This window comes from Carettochelys insculpta, chromosome 17 (assembly GCF_033958435.1).
Source record: "Carettochelys insculpta isolate YL-2023 chromosome 17, ASM3395843v1, whole genome shotgun sequence".
NCBI lineage: Eukaryota > Metazoa > Chordata > Testudines > Carettochelyidae > Carettochelys > Carettochelys insculpta.
In genome coordinates, this window is record NC_134153.1 from 4,884,236 (window position 1) to 4,907,533 (window position 23,298).

The 23,298-nt window shown below is 55.3% G+C and overlaps 1 protein-coding gene across 6 annotated transcripts in view; it reads left to right on the top strand.

The window, feature by feature from the left end:
* Window positions 1-23,298, top strand: part of SLC2A4RG (SLC2A4 regulator) — a 44,612-nt gene that overhangs the window by 13,503 nt on the left and 7,811 nt on the right. For 4 of the 6 annotated variants that reach the window (XR_012647844.1, XM_075011524.1, XM_075011526.1 and 1 more), the window contains exons 3-6: window positions 18,206-18,315; window positions 19,108-19,355; window positions 20,909-21,009; window positions 21,644-21,905. Coding sequence is in view for 5 of the 6 variants with exons in the window: in XM_075011524.1 (XP_074867625.1) it covers window positions 18,206-18,315; window positions 19,108-19,355; window positions 20,909-21,009; window positions 21,644-21,905 (721 nt within the window). In the remaining variant the exon portion in view is untranslated. The remainder of the gene's footprint in view (window positions 1-18,205; window positions 18,316-19,107; window positions 19,356-20,908; window positions 21,010-21,643; window positions 21,906-23,298) is intronic. The other 2 variants (XM_075011525.1, XM_075011528.1) reach the window with 1 other exon arrangement.

Here is a 23,298-nt window from a genome sequence, read left to right on the forward strand (position 1 = left end):
TGCACAGAAACACTTTCACCGGAACCTGTGCCTAGAATCTTACTTTCTAGGTCCCAACTCAAGCATATCCCTGCTGTCCTGTCTTTCCGTATATCAAATCCCTGGTTTCCTGCCTCCTCACCCTCGCTAGAGGAATAGGCAGCCTTGTGTCTAGCTGCTTAAGTGTTACCATTTGAAGCGAGCACTCCTAAAGGCAAACGCCTTAGGACTTTAAACCTGAGAAATGACCATGGCTCTGGTTTATGACATCCATCTGGGAATGGTCCCAGCATGCTAAATATCTCCCAGCCGGGGGCTTCTCCCTGTCCGCGGCAGCAAAATTCCACCAGCAGAAGGTGCTCACAGGAACTATGGCCTATTTACATTACCACCACTGCTGGTGAGCTTTGCTTGCAAAGTCCTAGCTGCTACCTTGCTAGGGTGGCCATTGGGTGCTTGATTTTTTTTTTTTTAACCAGAAAGCCCAGTTAAAAAGGGGACCTGCCAGTGTCCGGTCAGATTTGCTGACTGGACACTTGGAGTCTGGTTACTGGGTGTGGAGGAAGTGCTGGGTCATCACCAATGTTTCCTCTAATCTTTTACATCCATGTGCGGAATATTTGATATGCAGGAAGACATGTGGAGGTGCACCACTCATAGGGAAAAGTTAGCTGTAGGTGGTCTGCTAATCAGCTGGGTGGCATTTGACTCTCTTCAAAGCAGCCACATGAGCTCACAGCTTCCAGGGAACAAGGGTCATCACCTGCACCAGCCCTTGTTCAACTGGCGTCAGGCAGCTCCCATCTGTGGCTCTGCAGACCAGTCTGTCCTGACTGGGGAAGGGAGGTCAGGGGAAAAAACATACGCTAAGACCAATTCCTAATCACTGTTACGCTAAACCAAAATATATCTGGTTTAAACCAAAAAAAAAAGTGTGTTGGCTGAATAAAATCATCTCAGCATCACATAATCAGTTAACTTGCTATAAACTTATGTGGAAATTAGCTCTAGGTTTGCCAAACCAAGACAGGTGCAAGTGAGAGGCCTGTAAGAAAGGATCGAAACAGAGCAACAGGAAGGTTAGTCCTTCAGCCTACAAGTAAGAAGCACACAAGGTTCAACTTACTGTGCATTCTGAAGCAGGGCTGTATTTCTGGTGCTGACGGATGAGTGCTAGTCCCTATTTATACCGCCCCAGTGGGAACCATATGGATGACTGACATTATTCACCGCCTGTTGCTGCAAGGAGCTAAACTCAGGAACAGCTTCCTGCTCCGTTAGCCTTGTTGGGCTGCATTAGATACGCCTGTTGATTGAATATGGCTCTCGGTGTTTTAGGCGTGGCTAGTCAGTCACTGTCTTGGGAGCTGCAGGCAAACTGAACAGCCTTTCAGCCAAGGATTTTAGCTCATTAACAGAAATCCTCATCCCCAGTGAAAAGGAGCATCCTCCTTCCCCAAATCTCCCCATGGCGCTGGGGAGACAGAGATGCAGAGGTTAAATGATGCCTCGGCAGCCATGTGACATGTTGGGTTCAGGGTACTGGTGTTTCCCCTGTGCTCTCGCCAGCCGAGGGGTTCTCATAACAAAGTTTTTGGGGGCCTCAGCGTGCAGCCACCAACTCTTGCAGGTGGCTGCTCTGATGGCTGTTCCTAATGTATGTTAGGACAAACAAAAATATGCTCAAACATATCGAAATCATTGTATCTTACTTAGTTCTTTGCATATTCAATAATAAAAGTAATGTGCAGTTGTCTCTTTGCTGGAGATAAAAAGGATCTAAACACAAATGAGGTGCTTTGTATTTTTTTTTTTAAAGACTTGGTCACGAGTACATTTCCTATTATGAAAAGCAGTATTTATGCCAAGGTGATATGGGGGTGGTGAGGCCAGAGAAAGGGCCCAACTGCATAGCTGGGGACTGGAGGAGGCCGCGGGGGCAACGGTGACATGCAGGAGGTGGGACTGGATCCCCGTGGCTGAAGCTCAAAGTCTTGCAGTTGCGGGCCAGAGCCTGCTGCCCGCCCCCAGAGTGCTGAAGCCTGAGCTCCCGCCCACTGAGATTGGGGCACTGTTGTGATAGACATTGTATAAACACCTATACAGCTTGCAGCCTGAACAATGGATGAGATGGGGGAATGGAGTGCAAAATGACTTGACCAGGGGCATACAGTGAATCAGTGGCAGGAATGGAACCTGGCCTCCTGACCTTCAGTCCTGCACTCTATCTGCTAGACTGTGTTTCCTTTTAGCTTGTGCTGTTCTCATAGTAGATGTGTAGGTTGGCTTTAGGTGGATTTTTTTTTTTTTTTTTTCCTGTTTCTTTTGGTTGCTGATTTTGCTGTAAGGCTGGCCGTGACCCTGATGCTTGGCTGCTGGCAAAGAAGTGGATTTTAACCCTCTGCACCACATGGCGGTTGGCCTGTGTTAGTGTGAGGAGTAGGGTGGCATTCCCTTCACGGGGTCTTCAGTGCCTCAGGTGCAGGCCTGCTGATTGTGTTGTAGCATGGCTGATGGCTGCAACCCTCTTTCTCATCAGCGCTCCAAACCCATCTTTCTTCACCTACTTGCCTCTGTGGGGTCAGTTGTCTGGAGAGGCCCTCATCAGGTGGGGAGCGTCAATCAGGGCGGTGCTGCGGGTTCGAAAGAAAAGCATGTCTGGCCGTGGTGAAGAGAGCGAAGGGGTGGCCTTGCCAGGGCAGAGATCCCCTGCTCAACAGCAAACCCAACCCTGGCTGGAGGGTCACAAGCAGGCTGGTTCCTGTCAGGCCAGGGGTTCTCAACCTTTTCACTAATCACCCCCTGGAACCAATACCCTCCAAACTGTTTGGACGCCCATCAAAGCCAGTTCTAGCCCCTGTGCACACTGCCTTAAAGGAAACAACTACATAGATTTCTTTTTTTTTTCTGGACAGCCATTAGTCACATTATGGGAAGATATTTAAACCTAACTGATTGATTGTGACTTTGCAATTAATTTGAAACGTATTTCTTATGATCATTCTATTTATCTTTTTCATTGACCCTCCGTGGACCCCAGGTTGGGAACGGCTGCCTTAGGCTGGTGCCCCCAGGCCTGGCCGAGCCTGCCAACAGCTTCCTTCCTGGGCCCGCTGGCGAGCCACTCATTGCTGGTGCTTGGCTCCCGCTCTCGCCCAGAGGGGCTGCCGCCCAGCGTTCCCGCTCTGGCTCTCGGGCCACGTTCCCTCGCATTCGCTCCCTGGGCTGCAGCCACAGCTGCTGAGTTGACTAATTCTGGCTCCACGACCTCTGGGCCAAGAGCGGCCACGGGAAGAGGAGGGGGAGGAGTCGGGTGCAGGGGCTGGACTGGGACGGTCCTACTGGTGCTAAGCTGCCAAACCAGTTGGCAACTGCCTTCCCATTGGCTTTTCTGTCACCATGGAGATAGTGATTGGCTGTGTGTTTGAGAGGGTGGAGTCTGCCTTAAGTGCAATTGTTTGTTTTTATATTTTAGAAAAAAAAAAAAAAGGCCCTCCAGGCCTACGCACTGTGTGCTCTGATAACCAGCAGCCGCTGCTGGGGGCCTTGCGGTTTATGTCAGTGAACCTCGCTGCCTTTCTCCCTACCCAGCCAGGAGAAGGACAGCAGCATTTCCCAGGAGGCCGATGACTCAGTCTGGCCCCAAATATAGATCTAGTCACCAACTGTGACCCAGCCCCTGGGCATGCATCTTTATGTTGACGTAGGGTTTCAGTCCAGCAGGGAGGTGGAGAGGTGCTTTTTTAAACAAATAACTGTTCTCCCCCACCGCCCCCTCCTGCATCCTGTGCTGTTTGCAGCCCAAACATTGCCTGGCAGAGAAACTGGCGTTAAACCAAAGTGCGACAGGCTCGGCTTGTCGGTAGTGTTGGCATTGAAAGACTTGCAGGAGGGATTCTGAGACCAATGCCTTAACCAGCGAAAAGTTTGAGTTGTTAAAAGAACTTTTTTCCCCGCCCCCTCTTGCTGTTCTGTGAGGGTGTCGGGAAGTGGGAGACAAGCAGGTTGCCGGTCTGACTCGCACACGTTGTGTGAGCAGGGTCCGTTTGTGACCCTGACCTGAAAAGGAGATTTTAGAAATTGGATTTTTGCCTGTCTGTGATAAGGAAGGCTTTATTTTTTTTACTATAAGGCTTGTTAGATCTCCTCATACTTGGCTGTGCTGAGATGGCCTTGCCAGGGGCTCTTCTGTTTTATGTGACAGCCCTGGGATGTTGACTCTTTAACACGGACATCCTTTCTCCTGCATGTTAATTAATAGCTTGTCAACAAAAAGAGTCGTAGGCTAAGCATTTTAAATCGGAGGTGTTGGACGGCTGAAAACTTTACTAATGTAGATCGGTTTAAATAATCGGACTAGCAAAAGGGTGTTCCAATTCTTGGCACGTCCGTATAATTTTAAGTATTTCTGGGCTCCATAGTAAAACAAATGCCTAAAACAAGCATTTAAAGGTTAGACAGTAGCATCCCTTTTAAACGTTGTGGGTTTAAACAATGCATCAAACCAAGAAGGAAACAGCTCTGTTTCTATTTTTTTTTTTTTTTCTTGCTACTTAGATTGCAAGAAACAATTCCCATGACGTCTCGTAATGTGCTGGTGCTCTGTGGCTTGACTCGTGCGCTTGTTGCCTTCAACTTAGCTGTTGCTGCCTGTTCTTATCTGAACGAGTCACACTGAACATGAGCCAAAGGGCGCTGTGCTGCTTTTCTTACAGCAGTTGCATCTAAGAAAGCTTTTTTTTTTTTTGAGGACTGGATAGCAAGTGCTGTTTTGGAGAAGGCCTGGATAATAGAGCAGAGGCCATGTTCCTGCTAATATTTTTTTTTTTTCTACATTCATTGGGTGAATTTTTTTTTCCATTCCCTGAGTGGAATAAATTTCATGTGCACCCCCAGTAGAAACAAGACCTGAGCTGTGGGCACTCTGCTAATCAGCTCGGCAGCATTAGAATCTCTCCTGTGCAGGAACCCTGGCAGGGGGGCTTAAGGAGTTGGGTGATTGCTGGCTTAAAGTGGGGACTTTATCAGGCAGCTTCAGCTCCAGAAGCCTCTTGCTCTATGGGAGCTCTCCAAGCCTAGGTACTCCAGTGCTGGGCAAACTGAACTGTGGCTTCCCCTACTGGGAGGAGACCTAGATAGCAACCAACTACCTGCACCACTGTTGCTTCTTCAGCCATTATAACCAAGTCCCTATGCTTCCTCTTACACACAGACATAAATAGTTTTATGGAGAGTGCTTCATGGGATAATATCTGGCAATAGAAGTTCCACAGCAGAGATGTCTACCAGACCAGAGTTTCCATTTCAAGCCCCAAAGTCATCCCATTCCAAAGGGAATTTCAGAGGCAGGGGACTATTGGCCCTATGTTAAAGCTCTGAGATGAAACAAGGGGTCTGAGGAGGGGGTGTGGCGGAAAGGAACACCGGGAGTCGCTGAATCCCAGGAGCTATTTGGAAGGAGCCCATATAAGCTTCTCACTGAAGCACAGAGGCCGTGAGGGGCACAGACAGCGTCTACAGGAGAAAGCAGGTTCTGACAGCACTGGAGTCTGTTGGTTTTCTGCCCGTCAGTGCTTGGTGGGACACTATCAACTGCATGGTGCACCGCATGCTAAATGCGAGCCAGGAGTGTGACGCTGTTGCAAAAAAAAAAAGCAAACGTGATTCTGGGATGGATTAACAGGAGTGTCGTGAGGGAAACGAGCAGTCATTCTTCCCCTTTACTCAGCGCTGATTAGGCCTCAGCTGGAGGGTTGTGTCCAGTGCTGGGCCCCACGCCTCAAGAAAGATGGGGAGGGGGTCCAGAGAAGAGCAACAAGAATGATTAAACATCTAGAGAACATGAGCTGTGAGGGAGGACTGAAAGAACTGGGCCTGTTGAGGTTAGAAAAGAGACGACTGAGAGGGGACAAGATAGCGGTTTTCGAGTCCCTGAAAGTGTTACAAGGAAGAGGGAGAAAAACTGTTCTCCTGGGCCTCTGAGCATAGGACCATGAGCAATGGGCTTAAACTGCAGCAAGGGAGGTTTAGGCTGGACATGAGGAAAAACTTCCTGACTGTCAGGGTGGTTAATCACTGGAATAAATTGCTGAGGGAGGCTGAGGACTCTCTATCACTGGAGCTACTTAAGAGCCAGTTAGATAGACACTTATCAGGGACGAGTCTAGATGGTGCTTGGCCCTGCTGTGAGCGTAGGGGACTGGATCTGATGACCCGCTCGAGGTCCCTTCCAGCTCTCATGTTCTGTGGGTCTGTACACTTGCCAGGTGATTCTCTTTTAATCACTTAGCCTGGCTTCTAGCCAGAAGTCCCAACTGGCCATCCTCATCCCCCCCAATTTCCCTGCAGAGCTGGGAGGGAGCTCCCCATTTCTCCCCCGCCCACCTCCTTAGCCTGGCGGGGATCAGACCGCAGCCTTCGCAGACCAGGGAGTGCAGAAGGAGTTTCTATTCTGAAGCAGCAGCCAATACGCAGCTCTTGGGGCTCCCTGGTGTTGCAGATTTGCAGCATCACCGAGCAGGCCCTGGACGAAAGCGCCTCTCTGCAGGCGAGAGGGACCGCGTTTGGCGTGATACGCGACGTCACCGTTTCGCTTCGTTAGCCGGAGCTGTGTGACTTGGTGCCAGCCCGAGCCAGCTGTGCCCTGGTTGCGAGGGGAGCACAGCCGCTTTACGTAGCAATAGAATTACTGGGCCCGCCTAGTCCGTGAGTGCTCTTACCCCCTCCTGGCTGGAAACTGGAAAGAGGAGGCTTTTATGTTGCTGGTGCTTTCTGATTCACTGTCGCGCATGTGACATCTGTCTTGTTTAGAATAAAAAATCTGACTTTTTACCAGTGCGGGAGGGGCATGGCTCATCTAGATGGTCTAGTTCATGGGTGGGCCTATCAACTTTGCGGTTGAGCTAAAACACCTGCTTATCATTTCTCATCTCCTCTTCCAGGCTTCAAGCCCTGAATTTCAAACTTTAAAAAAAAAAAAAAAAAAGCAGATTTCTGTTTCGTTATTAGCACTGCCTGGAGCCGTGAGTCTCACCTCTTACGCAGCTTACCTTTAAACGTCAAAGTTTGGGAGCTGCTTTTACGTAATCTTGCTTGCTGTGTCGCATCTCTCTCCTGAACGCTCACGAGCTCTGCTCCTGAGAGCAGAGTGTCATGAAAAGTCAGTCAGGGAGCATCCCGTCAGGAAAGAAATTCAGTCCAGTTGTCCTGACTGTCTTGGCTGCAGCCTGCTCCCCTTACCGTAGTTCAGGTCTGAAATCTTCACGCTGGTGAGAATTGAGCAATATTCTTGCAGTGATATTCCAGGGGCTGTTCAGACTTCCTTATTGTTACAGTTGAAAGTCGGCCCTCTCTGGGGCGCAGCCAGTGAACATGGAAGTGCAGAAGAGGGTTTTTTATTTATAACCCGTCTTCCTTTAATTTTACAACTTCAGTCGTCTTGCGCCTTGAGACCAGGCAGACAAGATGCGGCCTGTGGGCCAGTTGTGGCTGGCCAAGCCTTTTATTCCGACCCATCCTTGTGCATGGAGCAGTGCTGCTCAGAGGGGCTAGCTGTGCCCTCTGGCTGCCTGCACTGCTGGGAGCGGGAAAAGCACAGCACAATTTCTCAGCTTCCATTGGCCAGTTTCCAGCCAATAGGAGCTGAGAGATTTTGCTGGGGGTGGGGCAGCACACACAGACCCTCCCACAGCACAGAGAGCCACATGGAGTGGTCTAGGGTGCTAGCTTCCTTTGTGGGCTGGTGGTGCTTAGGTAAGCACCTCCTGGCCCGAGGATGGCTCTGGCACCTACACCCCAACTTCTTCCCAGACCCTGCACCCCTCCTATACCCCTTCTCCAAACCAGAATCCTTTTCTGCACCCTCTCAGACCCTGCACCTCAATCCCATGATCACAACCCCCTCTTTTGTCTGAACTCCCTCTCAGAGCCCCCCATACCCCAGTCCTCTACCCCAAGCTCCCGTCTTCACCTAATCTCTGTCCCAGACCCCCTCCCTAGAAAAGTGTGACCTTTGACCACTTACCAAATCTTGGAGTCACCCCTCCATCAAAAATTGCTGCCCAGCCCTGCTTGAGGTAGTCCTAGCCAATAAGTAAACTTCTTGTAACCTGAGGCTCATGATTCATGGGAACGGGGTGTGCGAATGACTGGGAGGCTGGATTTAGGGATGCTGAACCAGCTGGGAGCTTGCCTGGGTACACGAACATCAGAGGGGTAGCCGCGTTAGTCTGTATATGCAAAAACAGCAAGTCCTTTGGCACCTTATAGACTAACAGGTTTTTGGAGCTTAAACTTTGGTGGGCAAAGATCCGCTTCATCAGATACATGTAGTCTGGAATTTCCACGGAAGCTCGTGCTCCAGAAAATGTTAGTCCGGAAGGTGCCACAGGACTTCTCATTGTTGTTGGGTCCGGGGAGAGAAGGGCTTGTCTGCCACTGAAGTGCAGCCACCTCTGGTGTAAAACACAGCAACAGGTCAGCGGCTCTCCACAGCAGTAGGCAACAGTGAAGAGGAAAGTGAAGGAGGCTGCTGAATCCACTTAATGCTGTGGGGTTGGGGGGGCTCTGCCTGGCACATAATTCTTGCCTTCAGAAGTCTACCAGGAAACTACAGGTGTTGATACATTATTTTGTGAGTTTAGATGATTAAGGGGTCTGTGGCTTATTTTTGGACTGGGTGCGATTGATCTTTGAGTAGACTCTCCTTTCTACATCTCTGTATCCCTTTGCCCCAGCCAGTAACCGTGAGCTGGGCTCTGAACAGCTGGTTACAAGTCAGAGGGATCTTCCTAGGCTTGTCCTGTTTAGCCAGAGTTGTGTGACTGAGCTCCACCATGCAGCCTTTCCCTCCTCCCACCATCCAGCCATTCACCAGTCCACTTGGTAGCATTGTGCAGTTCTGTTTCAGCACAATGTGTGGACCGGCTGGGTGCTCCCCTCCCACGGCTTGAACGTCTGCTCAGTGAAAGTGGGGCACTGGAAGCACTTGTCCGGAGAGCCCGGTGCTGTGGTTGTGGGGAACTCTCTGAGCTAGGCTTGTGATTTTGACCCCACTCGAATTCAGGTGGCCATAAATCTCTTCCCAGGCCTCTCCTGCTTTGACTGCTGGCTGAAGTGCTGGTGGAACAAGATGGGCTAGAACTCCTGAAAGATGCTCGTGGCTCTGCGCAGGTTTGGTTATCATCTCCCCACCTAAGAGTTTCAGGGTTGTTCCTGCCATGCCTGTGAGTGGCAGGTAGGGGCCTGAACGGTGGTTGCCAAGATCCTGGGAGCCAGGTTATAACATTACTTGTAACCTGACGGCATGGGATTTGAGCTGGCGCTTGTCATGTATTAACCGGGTCCGAGTCCGCAGATCTCCTGCGTGGAGCAGTGCAGGTGAGCTGTGGTTGTGGTAACAAGCAAGGTCCGAAAACCCTACAGAGAACAGAAGGATCAACCCATGTCCCCTACAGGGAAAACTAGATGGTTGGTCGCTGCAGTGTCTTGTGCTGCTTCAGCATCCGCTGGCTGCCCTGGCTCAGAACCTCTGGACTCCTGGCTGGAGGCCGCATTAGACAGGTCAGAGCTGGACCTGAGGTTTGGCGACGGGGAAAGGAAGGGATGAGCATGCAGCAGGCAGCTGTACTAGAAAGCTTCCCAGTGCTCTCTCTGCTTCCTGTGAGTGCCTGGCCCGCTGGTGCCATCTGTCTGGGCCAGGGTGCGTGCCCGGCTCCTGGCTGGCGAGCGCCAGACCAATGACGCCTTGGAGGCGGGAAGCTTGCGATGGTGGGGGAGGGAATGGGAAGGCGGACAGCAGCAAACTCTGTGTGCACTTGGCAGCTGTCTGGCAAACGGCGGTGGGGATTGGGAAACCTGAGCAACCCAGCTAAATATTAACCCCGGCGCAGAAAAAGCTGCACAGTTCCTCAGCAGCGAGCTGGGAGAGTCCGGGCTGGTGCCTGAGCATCCGGACCATCCCTTTCTTTGCTCTCCTGCTGCTAGTGCACTGCTGCACTGGCCAGTCTGCTGCCCCCAGCTCCTCGGTCCCTCTTTTCTCTGAACGACTCTGGCCCGGGCTCCCGAAGGGCCGTGTGTTGCTGCCCTGCATCCTGCTGGCCATAGAGCTGAGCCCGCTGTGCTTCACTGCAGGGGCGTTGAGCAGGGGAGGGACCCTTGGCTGCCCACTCCAGCTCTGGGAGGAGGAGCTGCCGGGAAGCCTTGCCCTCCGTCTGCAGCCCCGCTTGTGGGAGTGCCCCTGGGAGCCAGCGTGTGGCTGTTGCCGCAAACGAGCGCCACTTGGCTGGCGGGCACGCTGGCAGGGCTGAAGTGAAGCCGTGTGCTTCCGGCAGGCGCTGCACCTCTCTAAACCCTGCATGTCGCAGGACGCGGGGATGCTTGTGCTGCCCCTGTGCTTCACATGGGTGAGGCTGCAGCTTGCAGGGCTCTGGGGAAAATATAAAATGACAAAATTTGGAGGCTCTGGGTCTCCAAGTCCCTTCCATCAGGCACCCTGCCCTTGGTCTGCCCTGCCCTGCAGTCCCCAGATCTGCAGTGGACTCAGTTTACCTTTGCAATCTCCCACTGAATCCAGCAGGGCAGGTCTGGGCCTCCCAGTGGAGGGCGGCTTGTTGTCATAGAAGAGTAGGACTGGAAGGGACCTTGAGAGGCCATCGAGTCCAGCCCCCTGCCCTTATGGCAGGACCAAGCACTTTCTAGACCATCCCTGAAAGCCATCTATCTAACCTCTTCTTAAATATCTCCAGTGATGGAGATTCTACCACCTCCCTTGGCAATTCGTTCCAGTGTTTGATCACCCTGACAGTTAGGAACTTTTTCCTAATGTCCAACCTAAACCTCCCCTGCTGCAGTTTAAGTCCATTGCCTCTTGTTCTATCCTCAGAGGAAGGAAGAACAAGTTCCCTCCCTCTGCCTTATGACACCTGTTAGATACCTGAAAACTGCTATCATGTCCCCCCTCAATCTTCTCTTTTTCAAACTAAACAAGTGGCCTGACATGGCGTAGAAGTGGCTTTTTGTTTTTTTTGTTTTTTGTTTTTTGTTTTTCATTTGTCTTGCTGGATCTTGGTTCCTCTGCTCCCCCCCACCCCCCTCGGCCTCTCACCCCTCCTCTGGTTTATTTAAAGCCGGGAAGAAAACCATTTTGAAGTGGCTCCTCGGGAGAAGCTGCCCAGCAATCTTGTTGGTGTTTGTTTTTTTTTTTTTTGCTGCCACAATTGGCTAGCCTGGCGTTGGGCCATCCAATCACCACTGCTCTCCCCAGGGTCCTAGTTCCAACCCCAGGGAAATGATTCATTCTGACCACCATGTTCCTTTAGGCTCCTGGCGTTCACTGGCGCACAGGGGGCACGGGCCGCTAACGTACAGGGACTTCTCTCATTCCCCTCCTTTCCCCCTGCTCTGTTCCAGGCTCTGACATTCCCCTCTGAGCTCCTGCAGGGTTTGTCCTGCAGGAGTCCAAAGCTGGGCTCCTCCCTGCACGAAGCCAAGGGGCCACGTTCCTGCTCTGGGGCCAGGTGCAGGCTGCCGTGGGAGGTGTGGAAACTTCAGGCCAATGTGGTGATTTCACAGCAGGGGCTTCCTCTCCACCTGGGAAAACAACGCTCCGCTCCGGTGCCATAGGTAGAGCTGTGGCTGGCGCTGGGGAAGCAGGTGGGATGCAGCTGGGGGTTACCTGGTGGTCTGGGACTCGCCGCAGGGCTGCAGCTGGTGGGAACATTCTGCTTGCGCTCGGAGTTGGAGGCTGGGGGCAGAGCGTGGAGGGCTCGGTGAGGCGGAGAATGCTCAGGTGACTGTCGGCGCCTCCGGCATCCAGCACTGGGACTAGGGATGTAAGTGGTTAAGCAGCTAACCGGTAAGTCTCCTCTTAACCGGAGCCCGTAACCCTAATCCCTGGAATGGGCAAGAGATGGAGCAGCCCCCACCCAGCATGGGCAGGGGTTGCTTGGGGGTGGGGGGGCGTTCCACTGTGGCTGGAGCAGCCTCTGTCTGTGGCAGCCAGGTTGGGGCGGGTGGAGGGAGAGCTCGGGGGAGGGTTCCTGCCAATGGGAGCTCATGAGATTTGGGGGGGGGGCGGGGGGCAGGGGCAGTGTGTGAAGCCCCCCCGTCCCTCCCGGGGTTTGCAGTTGAAAACCACATGGAGCAGGCAGCAGTTTTGAGCAGTCTGGGGCTGCAGCCAGGAGCCTGGGGTCCCTGCAGGGCTGCAGGCTGGGAGTCACGAGGAGCCTGGGGTCCCTGCAGGGCTGCAGGCTGGGAGCCACTAGGTAAGTCTCCTGGCCAGAACCTGCCTCTGGCACCTCGCTCCTGCCCCACCTAGCCCTGACACTGTGCTCCTCCTCCTGCCCCTAGACAATCCTCCCAGACCCTGCACCTCAATCACCTGCCCCAGGTCACCACCCAAACCCTCTTCTGTATCCCTCCCCCGCACCATAATCTTCTCTTGCACCCCAATCCCCTGTACCCCAGACTCTTGCCCCACATTGCAACAGCCTCCTTCATCCAACCTCCCTTCCAGGCCCCCCACCTGCTCCATTAATACCATGGAAGCAAGCGGCCCCAGTCACTCTCCCAATCCTTGGAGCGGCCCTCTATCGGAAGCGATTTCCCGCCCCTGGTCTAGCTAGTACCTTGTTAACCTGTGGCACAGGAAGGGCAGTGGCCAGGCAGGCAAGTCCATTCTGAATGCAGAGGAGATCAAAGCTTTAGCAGAAGGTTGCGGGGATCAAACATCCCTATCTTTGTGGCCTTGTCTCCCAGGCAGCCCCAAGAGACGCACCAGATAATCTTGGCTCATGTCACCGTGTTCCTGGAGCCGTCGGCCTGCCTCCGGCACCTGAGAGTTTTGTCTCCGGGAGGGGGCTTGTAATTCAGGTTATTGGACTCAGGGCAGGGGTAACTGGACAAGTCTTAGGGGCCCGTGATGTGCTGCGGGTCAGCCTGGTTGGGGCCCTGCTTACCTTAACTCTGGCTCTAAATGCACATTCAGGACCCTCTTCATAAGGTTGGCCAGTGGTGCTGTGGTATTAGCCTTGTGCGTAAATCTGGAGCAGAATCTGCAGCTGCCGCCCCTGATAGCGGGGTGAGGCTGTGGAAACCGGGTGTAATTTTTTTTTTTTTTTTTTTTTTAGCCACCAGCTTGCTGAGCAAATGCTGTCTTGGAGCTGAAGGCCGGGAAATCTAAACGGCCGAAACCCAGGACTGTTCGTGCCCGGTCACCCATCCTCTGGCATGGTCACTGGTGCATGCTAAAGACAGTTGCTTGCTGTCTTCTGCTCCATGTTGTGTGAGGAAGTCGCAGGGCAGGGCACCCTGATAGATAGTTCTGCTCCACCCTTGATCAATCCCACCTGGAGCTCCTTTCAGGAGCTGCCCATCAGCTGCAGGGGTGAGCAAGGGAGTGCGGCATTTGCCCCAGAAAGAGAGACCCCAAAGGAGTCCAGTCCCGCATGTGTATTATGAGTACCCCAGCCTGGCCGACTCCTGCTGAGGGAGCGCGTTTGCAGGACGTTCACTGCTGGGAGATGGGTGCGGATTTGGTGGTTTGGGGGTTTTATGATGCATTTTCACGGAGCTGCTTCTCCCTAGAGGCTGGGGGGGCCTGGGGAGATGCTGTCAGCCAAGTGCTGAGAAGTGAAGCAGCCAGGGCTCGGCATTCTGCTTGTGAGTCACCGCCCTATGCTCCAGCTACTGCTGGCGTCTCTGGACGCAGGTCGGGGAGGTGGTGGGTGTCTGGGGGAGCGTGCTGGGCCGTGGGTTCTGCACAGCTGTGCTGGACGAAGGCAGCGCTCTGGTGGGGGGAGAGCAGGTGGCAGCCGTGGGCGGGGGGAGGCTGATGGGTTTGAGAGCAGTTACACCTTGGCAGGGAAGAATCCCCCAACAGCTGACTCATGTCTGAGTTGGCCCGGCGCCCCAGGAAGCAGAGCGGTGTCAGACTGAAGGCTTCAAGCCTCCTGGGCTGATGGCTGGCAGTGGAAGGAGGCACTGACCAGCAGGAGATACCATCTCCAGCAGAAAGTGCTTGAAAGAGTCCCAAATAACAAGCAGTCCTGGAACACCTCAAAGACTACCAATTTTATCTATCAGGTTTATTATCTGCCCCAGATCTGCAGAAGTGGGTCTCACCCAGGAAAGCTCACAACCTAGGGATAGTTCAGTGATTTGAGTTCAAGCCTCAAGGTAGGCCGTTTAGGGATTGGGGCAAATAGGTGCCAGGGATGGTGCTTAGTCCTGCCAAGAGGGCAGGGGACTGGACTAGATGACCTCCTAAGGTCCCTTCCAGTTCTAGGAGGTTGTGTGTGTGTGTGTGTGTGTGTGTGTGTGAGAGAGAGAAAGAGAGAGAGAGAGAGAGAGAGAATGTGAATGTGTCTTTAAGGCACTACGGGGCTGCTTGTTCTTTTGTGAAGCTGCAGATGAGCACATTTTATTTTTGGGGAATGTCTTCCTTTGTCTCGTTTCACCCATCAAAATGTTGCTTTAGTTCTTTTATGCCAATAACATCCTTCCAAAGAGCTTCACCAATAACACCTGTGTCTAGATTCCAGGACAGCTGGACCACTTCCTCTGATTATGCATTTTCCCATGTCTTTAGGCACTCACCAGTCCCCACCTGTTAGCCACCCCAAAATACCTGGCTGGTGGACAGCCCCTTGGGGGTTCCCCCTTGAAAGGTACCAAACCTTGTAGCCCCACCTAACCCCCCTCAGCGATACATCGCCCTTGAGACCCATGGATGGTTCTAACCCCTCCTTGCAGCTTCCTTCTCTACTAATAGCTGCAGTAACTCCTCTCTGGATGCCCTATTTCCTTCTCCCCGTGCACAATTGAATTAACCCCCTAGCTTGCCCTCCTCAATGGGGGGAGGTTGCAGAACAAGCCTGCTCTGCTGCAGGGGTTCCTGGGCCTAGCGCATCTGGGATCTAGAGCATGTCCCTCATGACAGGACGACGGCTGGGCCAAATGTTGAGCGAATAAGAATTTGACCCTGTGCACTGGGTCCCCACTTGCTCATCTTTGGCCAGGCAGGTCAGTGCCCGGAGCAAGGTGTCAGCTCCAGCCCTGGGAGTGGGCAGACACAGCCGCACGGCAAGTGTTGTGTATTGTCGCACGTACTGTGTGAAGTACTCGAGGGCTGTGTGTGATTTTTCCACCCCTAGAGAGGCAGGCGCCAGAGCTCTCCAGCTGCTCAGTTACATGGTGAAGCCGCTTCTGGCTGCAGCTGGTGATGCCTGGCAGGTACTGCTGGATTGGAGCCGCAGACCCAGCCGTGCTGCCCAGCTCCTGGCAGGCCCTGCCAGCTTCTCTTCTCGCTCTGAGCACCTCATCCTTTCCACAAGGCCAGCGTTTCCAGGCCTATAGGCACCAGGGTAGCCTCACCAAGGCTACCTCTGCATATTATGGTGGCACTGGGCAGCCAGCCCATATAACGGGGGCAGGGACTAGGTGTGATCCAGGGTTCCCAGGTATTCATTGTGGCTCTGCCACTGACTCATTCTCTATCCTTGGGTGAGTCACTTATCCACAGTATATCTTCATTCCGTCATCTTAAGGGGAAGGCAGATGTTTGCCCGCCCGTGGCAAAGAGGGGAGTTGTAACAGATAATTAGACGGCTGACAGCGCGTCGCCATACACGGAGGAAACCCAGGTGCTTTAAGTGAACACTGGCAGGAGCATCTGCCTTACAGCATCTCCTGGGCTACGTCTACACGTGCACCCAACTTCGAAATAGCTTATTTCGATGTTGCGACATCGAAATAGGCTATTTCGATAAATAACGTCTACACGTCCTCCAGGGCTGGCAACGTCGATGTTCAACTTCGACGTTGCTCAGCCCAACATCGAAATAGGCACAACGAGGGAACGTCTACACGGCAAAGTAGCACACATCGAAATAAGGGAGCCAGGCACAGCTGCAGACAGGGTCACGGGGCGGACTCAACAGCAAGCCGCTCCCTTAAAGGGCCCCTCCCAGACACACTTTCATTAAACAGGGAAAGATACACAGAGCCAACAACTAGTTGCAGACCCTGTATATGCAGCACGGACCCCCAGCTGCAGCAGCAGCAGCCAGAAGCCCTGGGCTAAGGGCTGCTGCCCACGGTGACCACAGAGCCCCGCAAGGGCTGGAGAGAGAGTATCTCTCAACCCCCCAGCTGATGGCCGCCATGGAGGACCCCGCTATTTCGATGTTGCGGGACGCGGATCGTCTACACGTCCCTACTTCGATGTTGAACGTCGAAGTAGGGCACTATTCCCATCCGCTCATGGGGTTAGCGACTTCGACGTCTCGCCGCCTAACGTCGATTTCAACTTCGAAATAGCGCCCAACACGTGTAGACGTGACGGGCGCTATTTCGAAGTTACTGCCGCTACTTCGAAGTAGCGTGCACGTGTAGACGCAGCCCTGAAGTGCTGCTGCTTGGCATTGGTTAGCACAGGGAGCCAACAACACCCGGCCCCTGGGCCAGCAGACTCTCTTCCCCGGCTCATTCAGCACATCCAACCGTTGCCCGTGGTTCGACATTGACCCAGATGAAGTGCTTGGCGTCCAGGGCCCAGGGGCCCCTTCCCACTCTGCTCTCTCTGCCAGCTGGCTGGTGGGGGCGGGGGCGGGGGGGGAATCATGCTGGCTACTGAGTGGAGATGGGGGCAGGATGGTGCTGAGTGGGACAGAAAGGCGGGGCTCATGCAGGGCTCTCTGCTAAGGGGATCTCTTACCCTGCAGCATTCAGCTGCACTCGACGCTCCTCCTGGCATCACAACGCACTTCCTTTCCTTTCCCTTCCCCCCTTTACCTGCCTGTGATGGAGGAAAGCACTTTCCTCATGGTCCGTTTCACTAACAGAGCCTCCGGTTGCTCTAATTCTTCCTTTTCCCCATCCTGCACCCTCGGGTGGCCACACAAGGGATCCTACAGGCGCGCTTTGTCCTCCCAGATGTCTCCGCTCCTGTCTGGCCGGGAGTGAGGGGCTGGAGGCACAAACAGGTGGCTCTGCCCTGCCACAGGGGAGCTGCTCCCACCACGAGCTGGCCTGTGACCGATGGTTCAGGTTGCTGTTGTGCACTGCCCGTGGTCTTCGCTGGGCAGGACGTCCCTTCTCCTCCTCTCTCTGCTGCGCTTGCGACGGCCTGGGAGATGCTTCAGCAGCAGCCGAGCTTCCAGCCGGCGAGTGAGCTCGGGGCGTCTGGTCTCTGTGCAATGCTCTGCTTGGGTTGGCAGCGCTGGAGTGGCGGCGTGTGGGGCTGACAGCCTGGCCCGTGCAGTGGTAGCTCCTAGGCCACAAGGGGCCCGTTGCCTTTGGACTCTGCTTTGGCCCCTCTTGTTTTGTGTTGGTGGCTCGCGGATGGTCTTCCCTTGCTCTTTGCCTGGGTGGCAGCTGTCCCGCCTGGATGGGGGCGCAGGTTTCAGTGCCGGGCTCTGTATGCAGGGGCAGAGCAAGGCAATGGGTTTTCCTGCTCAGGACAGATTTAGAGCTGGCTCAGGATAGCAAGGGCAGATACCACGCTGAGAGCAGCCGTGTCCTGGGGAGACCATCCTGGTGCCCAGCACATGAGGCTCGGAGTAGAACACCTGGAGGGAAGGAGCCAGGCCCTCCGAAGGAGGGAGGGCTGTTGGAAAGCGGGGCAGATGGGAACCCCCCTCCCACCCCAAAGCGGCTCTTCTGGCTAGGATACGACCCAGCCTGCGTGACAGGTGGTGGCTGGAAAAGACTGGAAGCAGAATGAACGTGTGAGTCACAGTCTGGCCCTGTGTCCGGCTAGTGGGACCACACAATCCTGGCCTGGGGACTGGAGCCAAAGGGGACATAGGATACTTTCGCCCTCTGGTCCTTGGTTCAGCCAGCCATGACTGGGGATGGTTGCCATGTGACAGGTGGCTGGGGAGATGCTTGCCATGTAAGAGGGGTCCAGATGCCGCCCAGCTGAGTGCCCGCAGCTGGCAATGTGCGCGTCGGCTGGTGATGCAGAGAACAAAATGGATTGGAAAAAAGTATCAGCGGGGACCCTGCTCTGCAGGCCGGTGGCTGCCCTGCTGGGTTGTGTCAGCCCGTGTCTTGGTGGGCTGCGTGTTTGGTTTGTCTCTCCCCGGGGCTGATGTCAGGGTGGCGTGTGGGTGTTAGCTGGCCCTGCTGCTGCAGGGTAGCTCTGGGGTGCTTGGCGGTGTCGTGGCCAGAGCATTTCTAAGCTGCATCTGACGGCTGTGTTGCCCCTTCCCTGTCTGTCTTTCAGAAAGCTGTCGGGCAAGGCGGGGATAGATGAAGTCATGGCGGCCGCAGTCCTCACCAGCCTGTCCACTAGCCCTCTGGTGCTTGGCAACGCTCCGGGCACCCTGAGCCCTGGTAAGGGTGGGGTGCTGAGCCCCGAAACAAACTGGGGGTGCTGCTGAGGGGGTTTCAGGTCACGTGTGGCCCTTGCCTACACTGCTGAGGAAGGGAATTCCAGCAGAGCCAGGCGCAGGATTCAGGCCACTCTGGGAGTGTAGGACCTGGCAGACTGGTCGGCCTGGAGGGTCTGTGCGCTGGCTGCTGTCAGGGACGGGGCTTCAGACCGAGGTATAAGAACCCCGCTGCAGCAGGTGGGGGATAGCCAGGCACCCACATGAGGGCTCATTCTCGTCTCCAGTGTTGGCTTATGCCCGAGGGTTAATCATGGCACTCGGCAGCACAGGATTAGAGCGCTGGGCTCAGGAGATCTGGATTCTGTTCCTGGCTCAGCCACTGGTCCAGTTACATGACCTCGGGCAAGTAGCTGCCCCCTCACTGCCCCAGTTTCCCCATTTTGTTAAATGAGAACCACCAGCACTGGCCTCTTCTGAGATCTGCCGGTTCTCCTGGAGGCAGTGTTCCTAGCCAGGGCTCTGGGATCCTCACCTACCATGACACCACGTCACGGAGGGCAGGAGGGGGCGGCCTTTATGGTTTGCAGTTCGCCTCTAGCACAGCAGCCCCTGTTGATTGCAACCCCATTTGGGCAAGCAGACAGACCTAGCTGCCTCTCCTGCAGGGGCTCTGCCAGCGGAGAACCCTGCCCTGATGGCATGTGGGTTTCAGGCGGCACACAGCCCCGGCTGCCTTGGGAAGCTGAGGTCTGTCCCCTGCCTCCAGTGGGTGACTGAATTCCTCTCCCCTCAGCAGAGCCCAGCTGCGAGGCCTGGAAGGAGGGTCCTGCCATGTCCTCCAGCTACAGCAGTAGCAGCAACAACAGCGGGGACTGGAGCTGGGACCCGCCGAGCGACCGCTCCACCCCTTCCACCCCATCACCTCCTCTCTCCACCGACGTGGCCAAGAGCTTTCTGCCAGCCCCACAGCTGGACGACGGCATCGAGGAGACTGAAGCCACCCACTTCCTCTTTGGAGATCCCATTCCCAGGAAGAGGAAGGTGAGGAGGAGGCTGCTGGGGTCCCTCAGCCTGCAGGGCTGGTCCAAAGGCAGCTCAGTGGGGAGGGAGTCCTCAGGGTCCTGTAGATCAGCAGTCCCTACACTTCTCACATTCAGCCCCCCTGCCCCAGCACGGCTCCAGGCGTAGGCGTAGTGAGGGACCATGGCTGGAGTAGTGTTCCGCCCTGGGTGGGGAGAACATTACAGGGGATAAATTTTGTTTCGTGCACCAAGAGATGTGCCCCACCAGTAGAAACACAGGCTGCCAGCTGGGGGCGCTCTGCTAAACATCTGGGCGGCACCTGAATCTCTCCTGGACGGCCGTGGCTACAGGGTAAAGGGGTAGCTCCTTCCCTGCCCTCTCTCGGCTGTTCCTGCCTCCTTCGTTTGATTTGTGTTGGCGGCTGACTCGGGCCAAGCGCTCTCCTAGCCCCAAAGACACGTCAGGTGGTCGCTCAGCCCTGAGTTCTTCTGTCCTGCAGCCCCACTGGTAAGGCATGAAAGGGGCCGCTCCACAGGCAGGAGAGAAAAGCTCATTCCTCCTGCCCTCCCCAGACGAGGCTGGGGAGACCTGGGCACTGTGCTGTGCCTTGAGACTGGCCATACGGGCGTGCAGAGCAGGTTGCAGTGCCAGGGGGGCTCCCAGGTGGGCTTGATCATGACTGAAGCACAGTACCAGCGAGGGGCAGTCGGCTTCAACTCCCCAGCCCAGTCTGTAGAAGAATTTTCAGAGTCCAGGGCCCTGCCTGGCCCACGGGAGCAAATGGGAAGCCTGAGCGGTTCCTATTCCAGCTGGAGTTGCATCCCTGCATCTTTCCCCACTGGCAGAAAAAGAAGAAATGGTCTGAAGTTACAGAGGGGGAGGGGGAGGTTGGATATTAGGAAAAACTATTTCCCTAGGCGGGTGGTGAGGCACTGGAATGTGTTACCGAGAGAGGTGCTGGAATCTCCATCCCTAGAGGTTTTTAAGTCCCGGTGTGACGGGGTTCTGGCTGGGCTGATTTAGTTGGGGTTGATCCTGCTTTAAGCAGGAGGCTGGACTCGATGACCTCCTGAGGCCTCTTCCAGCCCTAGGATCCTGTGATTCACTGCAGGAGGGTCTGCAGCCCCTGTCTGAGCACCTGTGCCTCCGGGCCAGGTCGCCTACGTTCTGAACGCAAAGAAATCACGCGAGGCCCTGCACCTCAGTTGTTGCAAATGAAGCCCTGCCCAGCACCTTTCCTTGGGCCTCTCAGCTGCTTTACAGACAGATCATGTCCCAAAGCTCCCTCCCCTTCCATGTCCCCAGCCCCCTGATCAGAGAGGGGAGCATTGCTGAGTTACAGTGAGGGGTGCAGTTAAGGAGCTTAGCTAAGTCAGAGAGACCTGGTGATACAGGGAATTCTCACTGCACCCTGTTCCGGCCACTTGGACCCACATTCCCTCCCCACACGTGCTCGGCCCAGCCCATGGGATTCAGCCCTTTCCTGTGAGGATCTTAGCCCCCTGGAGCGGGACCACCTGGGTCCCGAGTGGAAGCTGTGGGCCTCATTCTCTCTTTCTTTCCTCCCCAAGAACTCCACCAAGGTGATGTTCAAGTGCTTGTGGAAAAGCTGCGGCAAGGTTCTGAGCAGCTCCTCTGGGATGCAGAAGCACATCCGAACCGTCCACCTCGGGTAGGTGTGAGGGAGCATCAGGTCCGGGTGGTTCCCAGCAGCCTGAGGAAGGAGGAAGGGAAGGAATTGCATCCTAGGGGCAGGGCAGACTCTGCCCAAACTCCTCCCCCAGATCAACCCTGTTCTGCAGGCAGCAGAGGCCCTGTTGCTGGAGGGGAAGGGGACCAGGAGACAGGACATGGTGGTCCACCAGTGGACCTGCAGGTTCTGCGGCTCTCTCCTGGCGTGGTCTGCTGTGGGATCCGCCGGGGGCTGTCAACTCCCCTGCCCATGAGGATCTGCTCCAGCCCTCCTCATGAAGCACGCTGCCTTTGCCAGCTTGTGCACCCTGGGCTGGGTCTCCACGGGAGCCAGGTGCTCTCCCCCACATGCCTTCCCCACCTTCCTTCTGTGTTTGGTTCCTTTCAGGAGTCCATCATCTTCATTCCCTCCCTTCATCGGCTCAAGACCCCTGAGCCGGCCCGGCCCGGCCCGTACTGATGGGCTGAGCCAGCTGTGGCTCTCCTGGGGCCAGCCAAGGCTGCTGGGTAGGGCGGGATGCTCCCAGGAGGTAGGCAGGACCCTTGGCCTTGGCCCTGTGGCTGGGTCGGGGCTGGAAGCACCTCCGATGCCTGACTCCCCTTTCCTCATGCAGCCGGAAAGCCGACCTGGATCAGAGCGATGGCGAGGAGGACTTCTACTACACGGAGCTGGATGTCAACGTGGACTCCCTGACGGATGGGCTGTCCAGCCTGACCCCCGTCTCGCCCACCTCTTCAGTGCCCCCGGCCTTCCCTGTCCTGGAGGTGCAGCCAACCCCACCGGTGCTGGTCAAGCCTGAGGACTCTGTGGTGTTTCCTCTGAGTCATTCGGCTCCCACGAGCTTGTGCCACGTCCACACTGACCACGCCTACCAGGTGGGCCCCAGGGACCGCGCTGGTGGGGGAGGGGGCCCAGAGAGTGGAGCGATGCGTGGTGGAGCAGAGGTGAAAGCAGGCCGGTGTGGTGTATGGGTGAGAAATGGCTGCCCATGCACAGCCAATGGTAACGCCGTGACGGTGTTTTAATGGCTCTTGTGCTCCCCCCACAACCTCCCATCACCCCCGGGTGCCAACAGGGGTGGCACAAAATGGGCAGCAATGTTAAAGTGTTGCCGCGGCAACTCTTTTAGGTGCCTCCCAGCAGGACTACTGACATGGTGAGGGGGAGCACAGGGCTGCCAGTGGGGCTGGAGCCCAAGACCCCTTAAATACAGGGCTGAAGGTCTGGCTGGCAGAGGCCGGCTCCCAACCCTGCCCTTTTTCCTGAGGCCCCGCCCCTTTCACATGGCCCCACCCCTTTTGGGGCCAGAGCTGGTTCCCCTATCAGTAAGTGTTTTTTTTTTACCTACTTTCACCTGTGACTGGGACATGTGGCCCCAGATCTGGACTCTGTCCCCTGCACGTCCATGGCTGTCTGCCCCCTTGGCCCTCCTGAGAGTCCCTAGAGCAAGGGGCATCTCTCCTGGCCTGGTCATGCTGTACACGCCTCAGGCTGCACAGCCGACATTTTTCAAACTAGGCTCCCAGATGGCACTTGTGGGACAGGCTGTGGCGATGGCATCAGAGGTGTTTTTGGACTGTGGCCTTTGCAGTGTCTCCATGTTGGGAAGGAAGCCCTTGCGTTGCACAGGGTGTGGTAGCGAGCCTGTGGAACTCGCTTCTGCAGGAGGCAGGTTGTCCTCCTGGGAGAGAGGCTCAGTCTGGCCTGTGATCTGTGCTCATGGGACTGGCAGCACTCCCAGAAGCGTGCTCGCCCCAGTTGTGTGTGTGAAAGCCAGGCAGTCTGATCGGGTTACGTGGAGTGGGAGCCTTGGTGCAGGCCGGTGTGTGGATAGGTGGGTAAAGTCAGAGTCCAGCTGGAGGCTGGCTTGAAGATCTGGGAAGCTTCTGGGAGGACAGAAGACCAGAGCAGCAGCTGTCAGTAGGATAGAAATGGCCAGTTCCCTGTAAGCTTGGGCGGCTGCTCAGGAGAGTCAGGTGCCATCCGGCTGATTAGCCGACGGCCCTCAGCCGCCCATGTGTGTGTGTTTGGTGGTGCAGAGCTGCACACGCCTTGGTGCACATAACCAAAAACTTATTCCGCCCATGGATGGAAAAAGTGAAAGGGAACATGGGACGTGACCAAGGAGTATCACGCCTCATGCTTGGGGGTGGACACGGCTCAGCAGCTAGGCTTGCAGGATGGGCCCTCTGTGCCCACTCCGTGTGGCGTTGGGGGTTAACCATTTCAAGTGAGAGGCGTGGACCTGGCAGCGTGATTGGGCAGCCC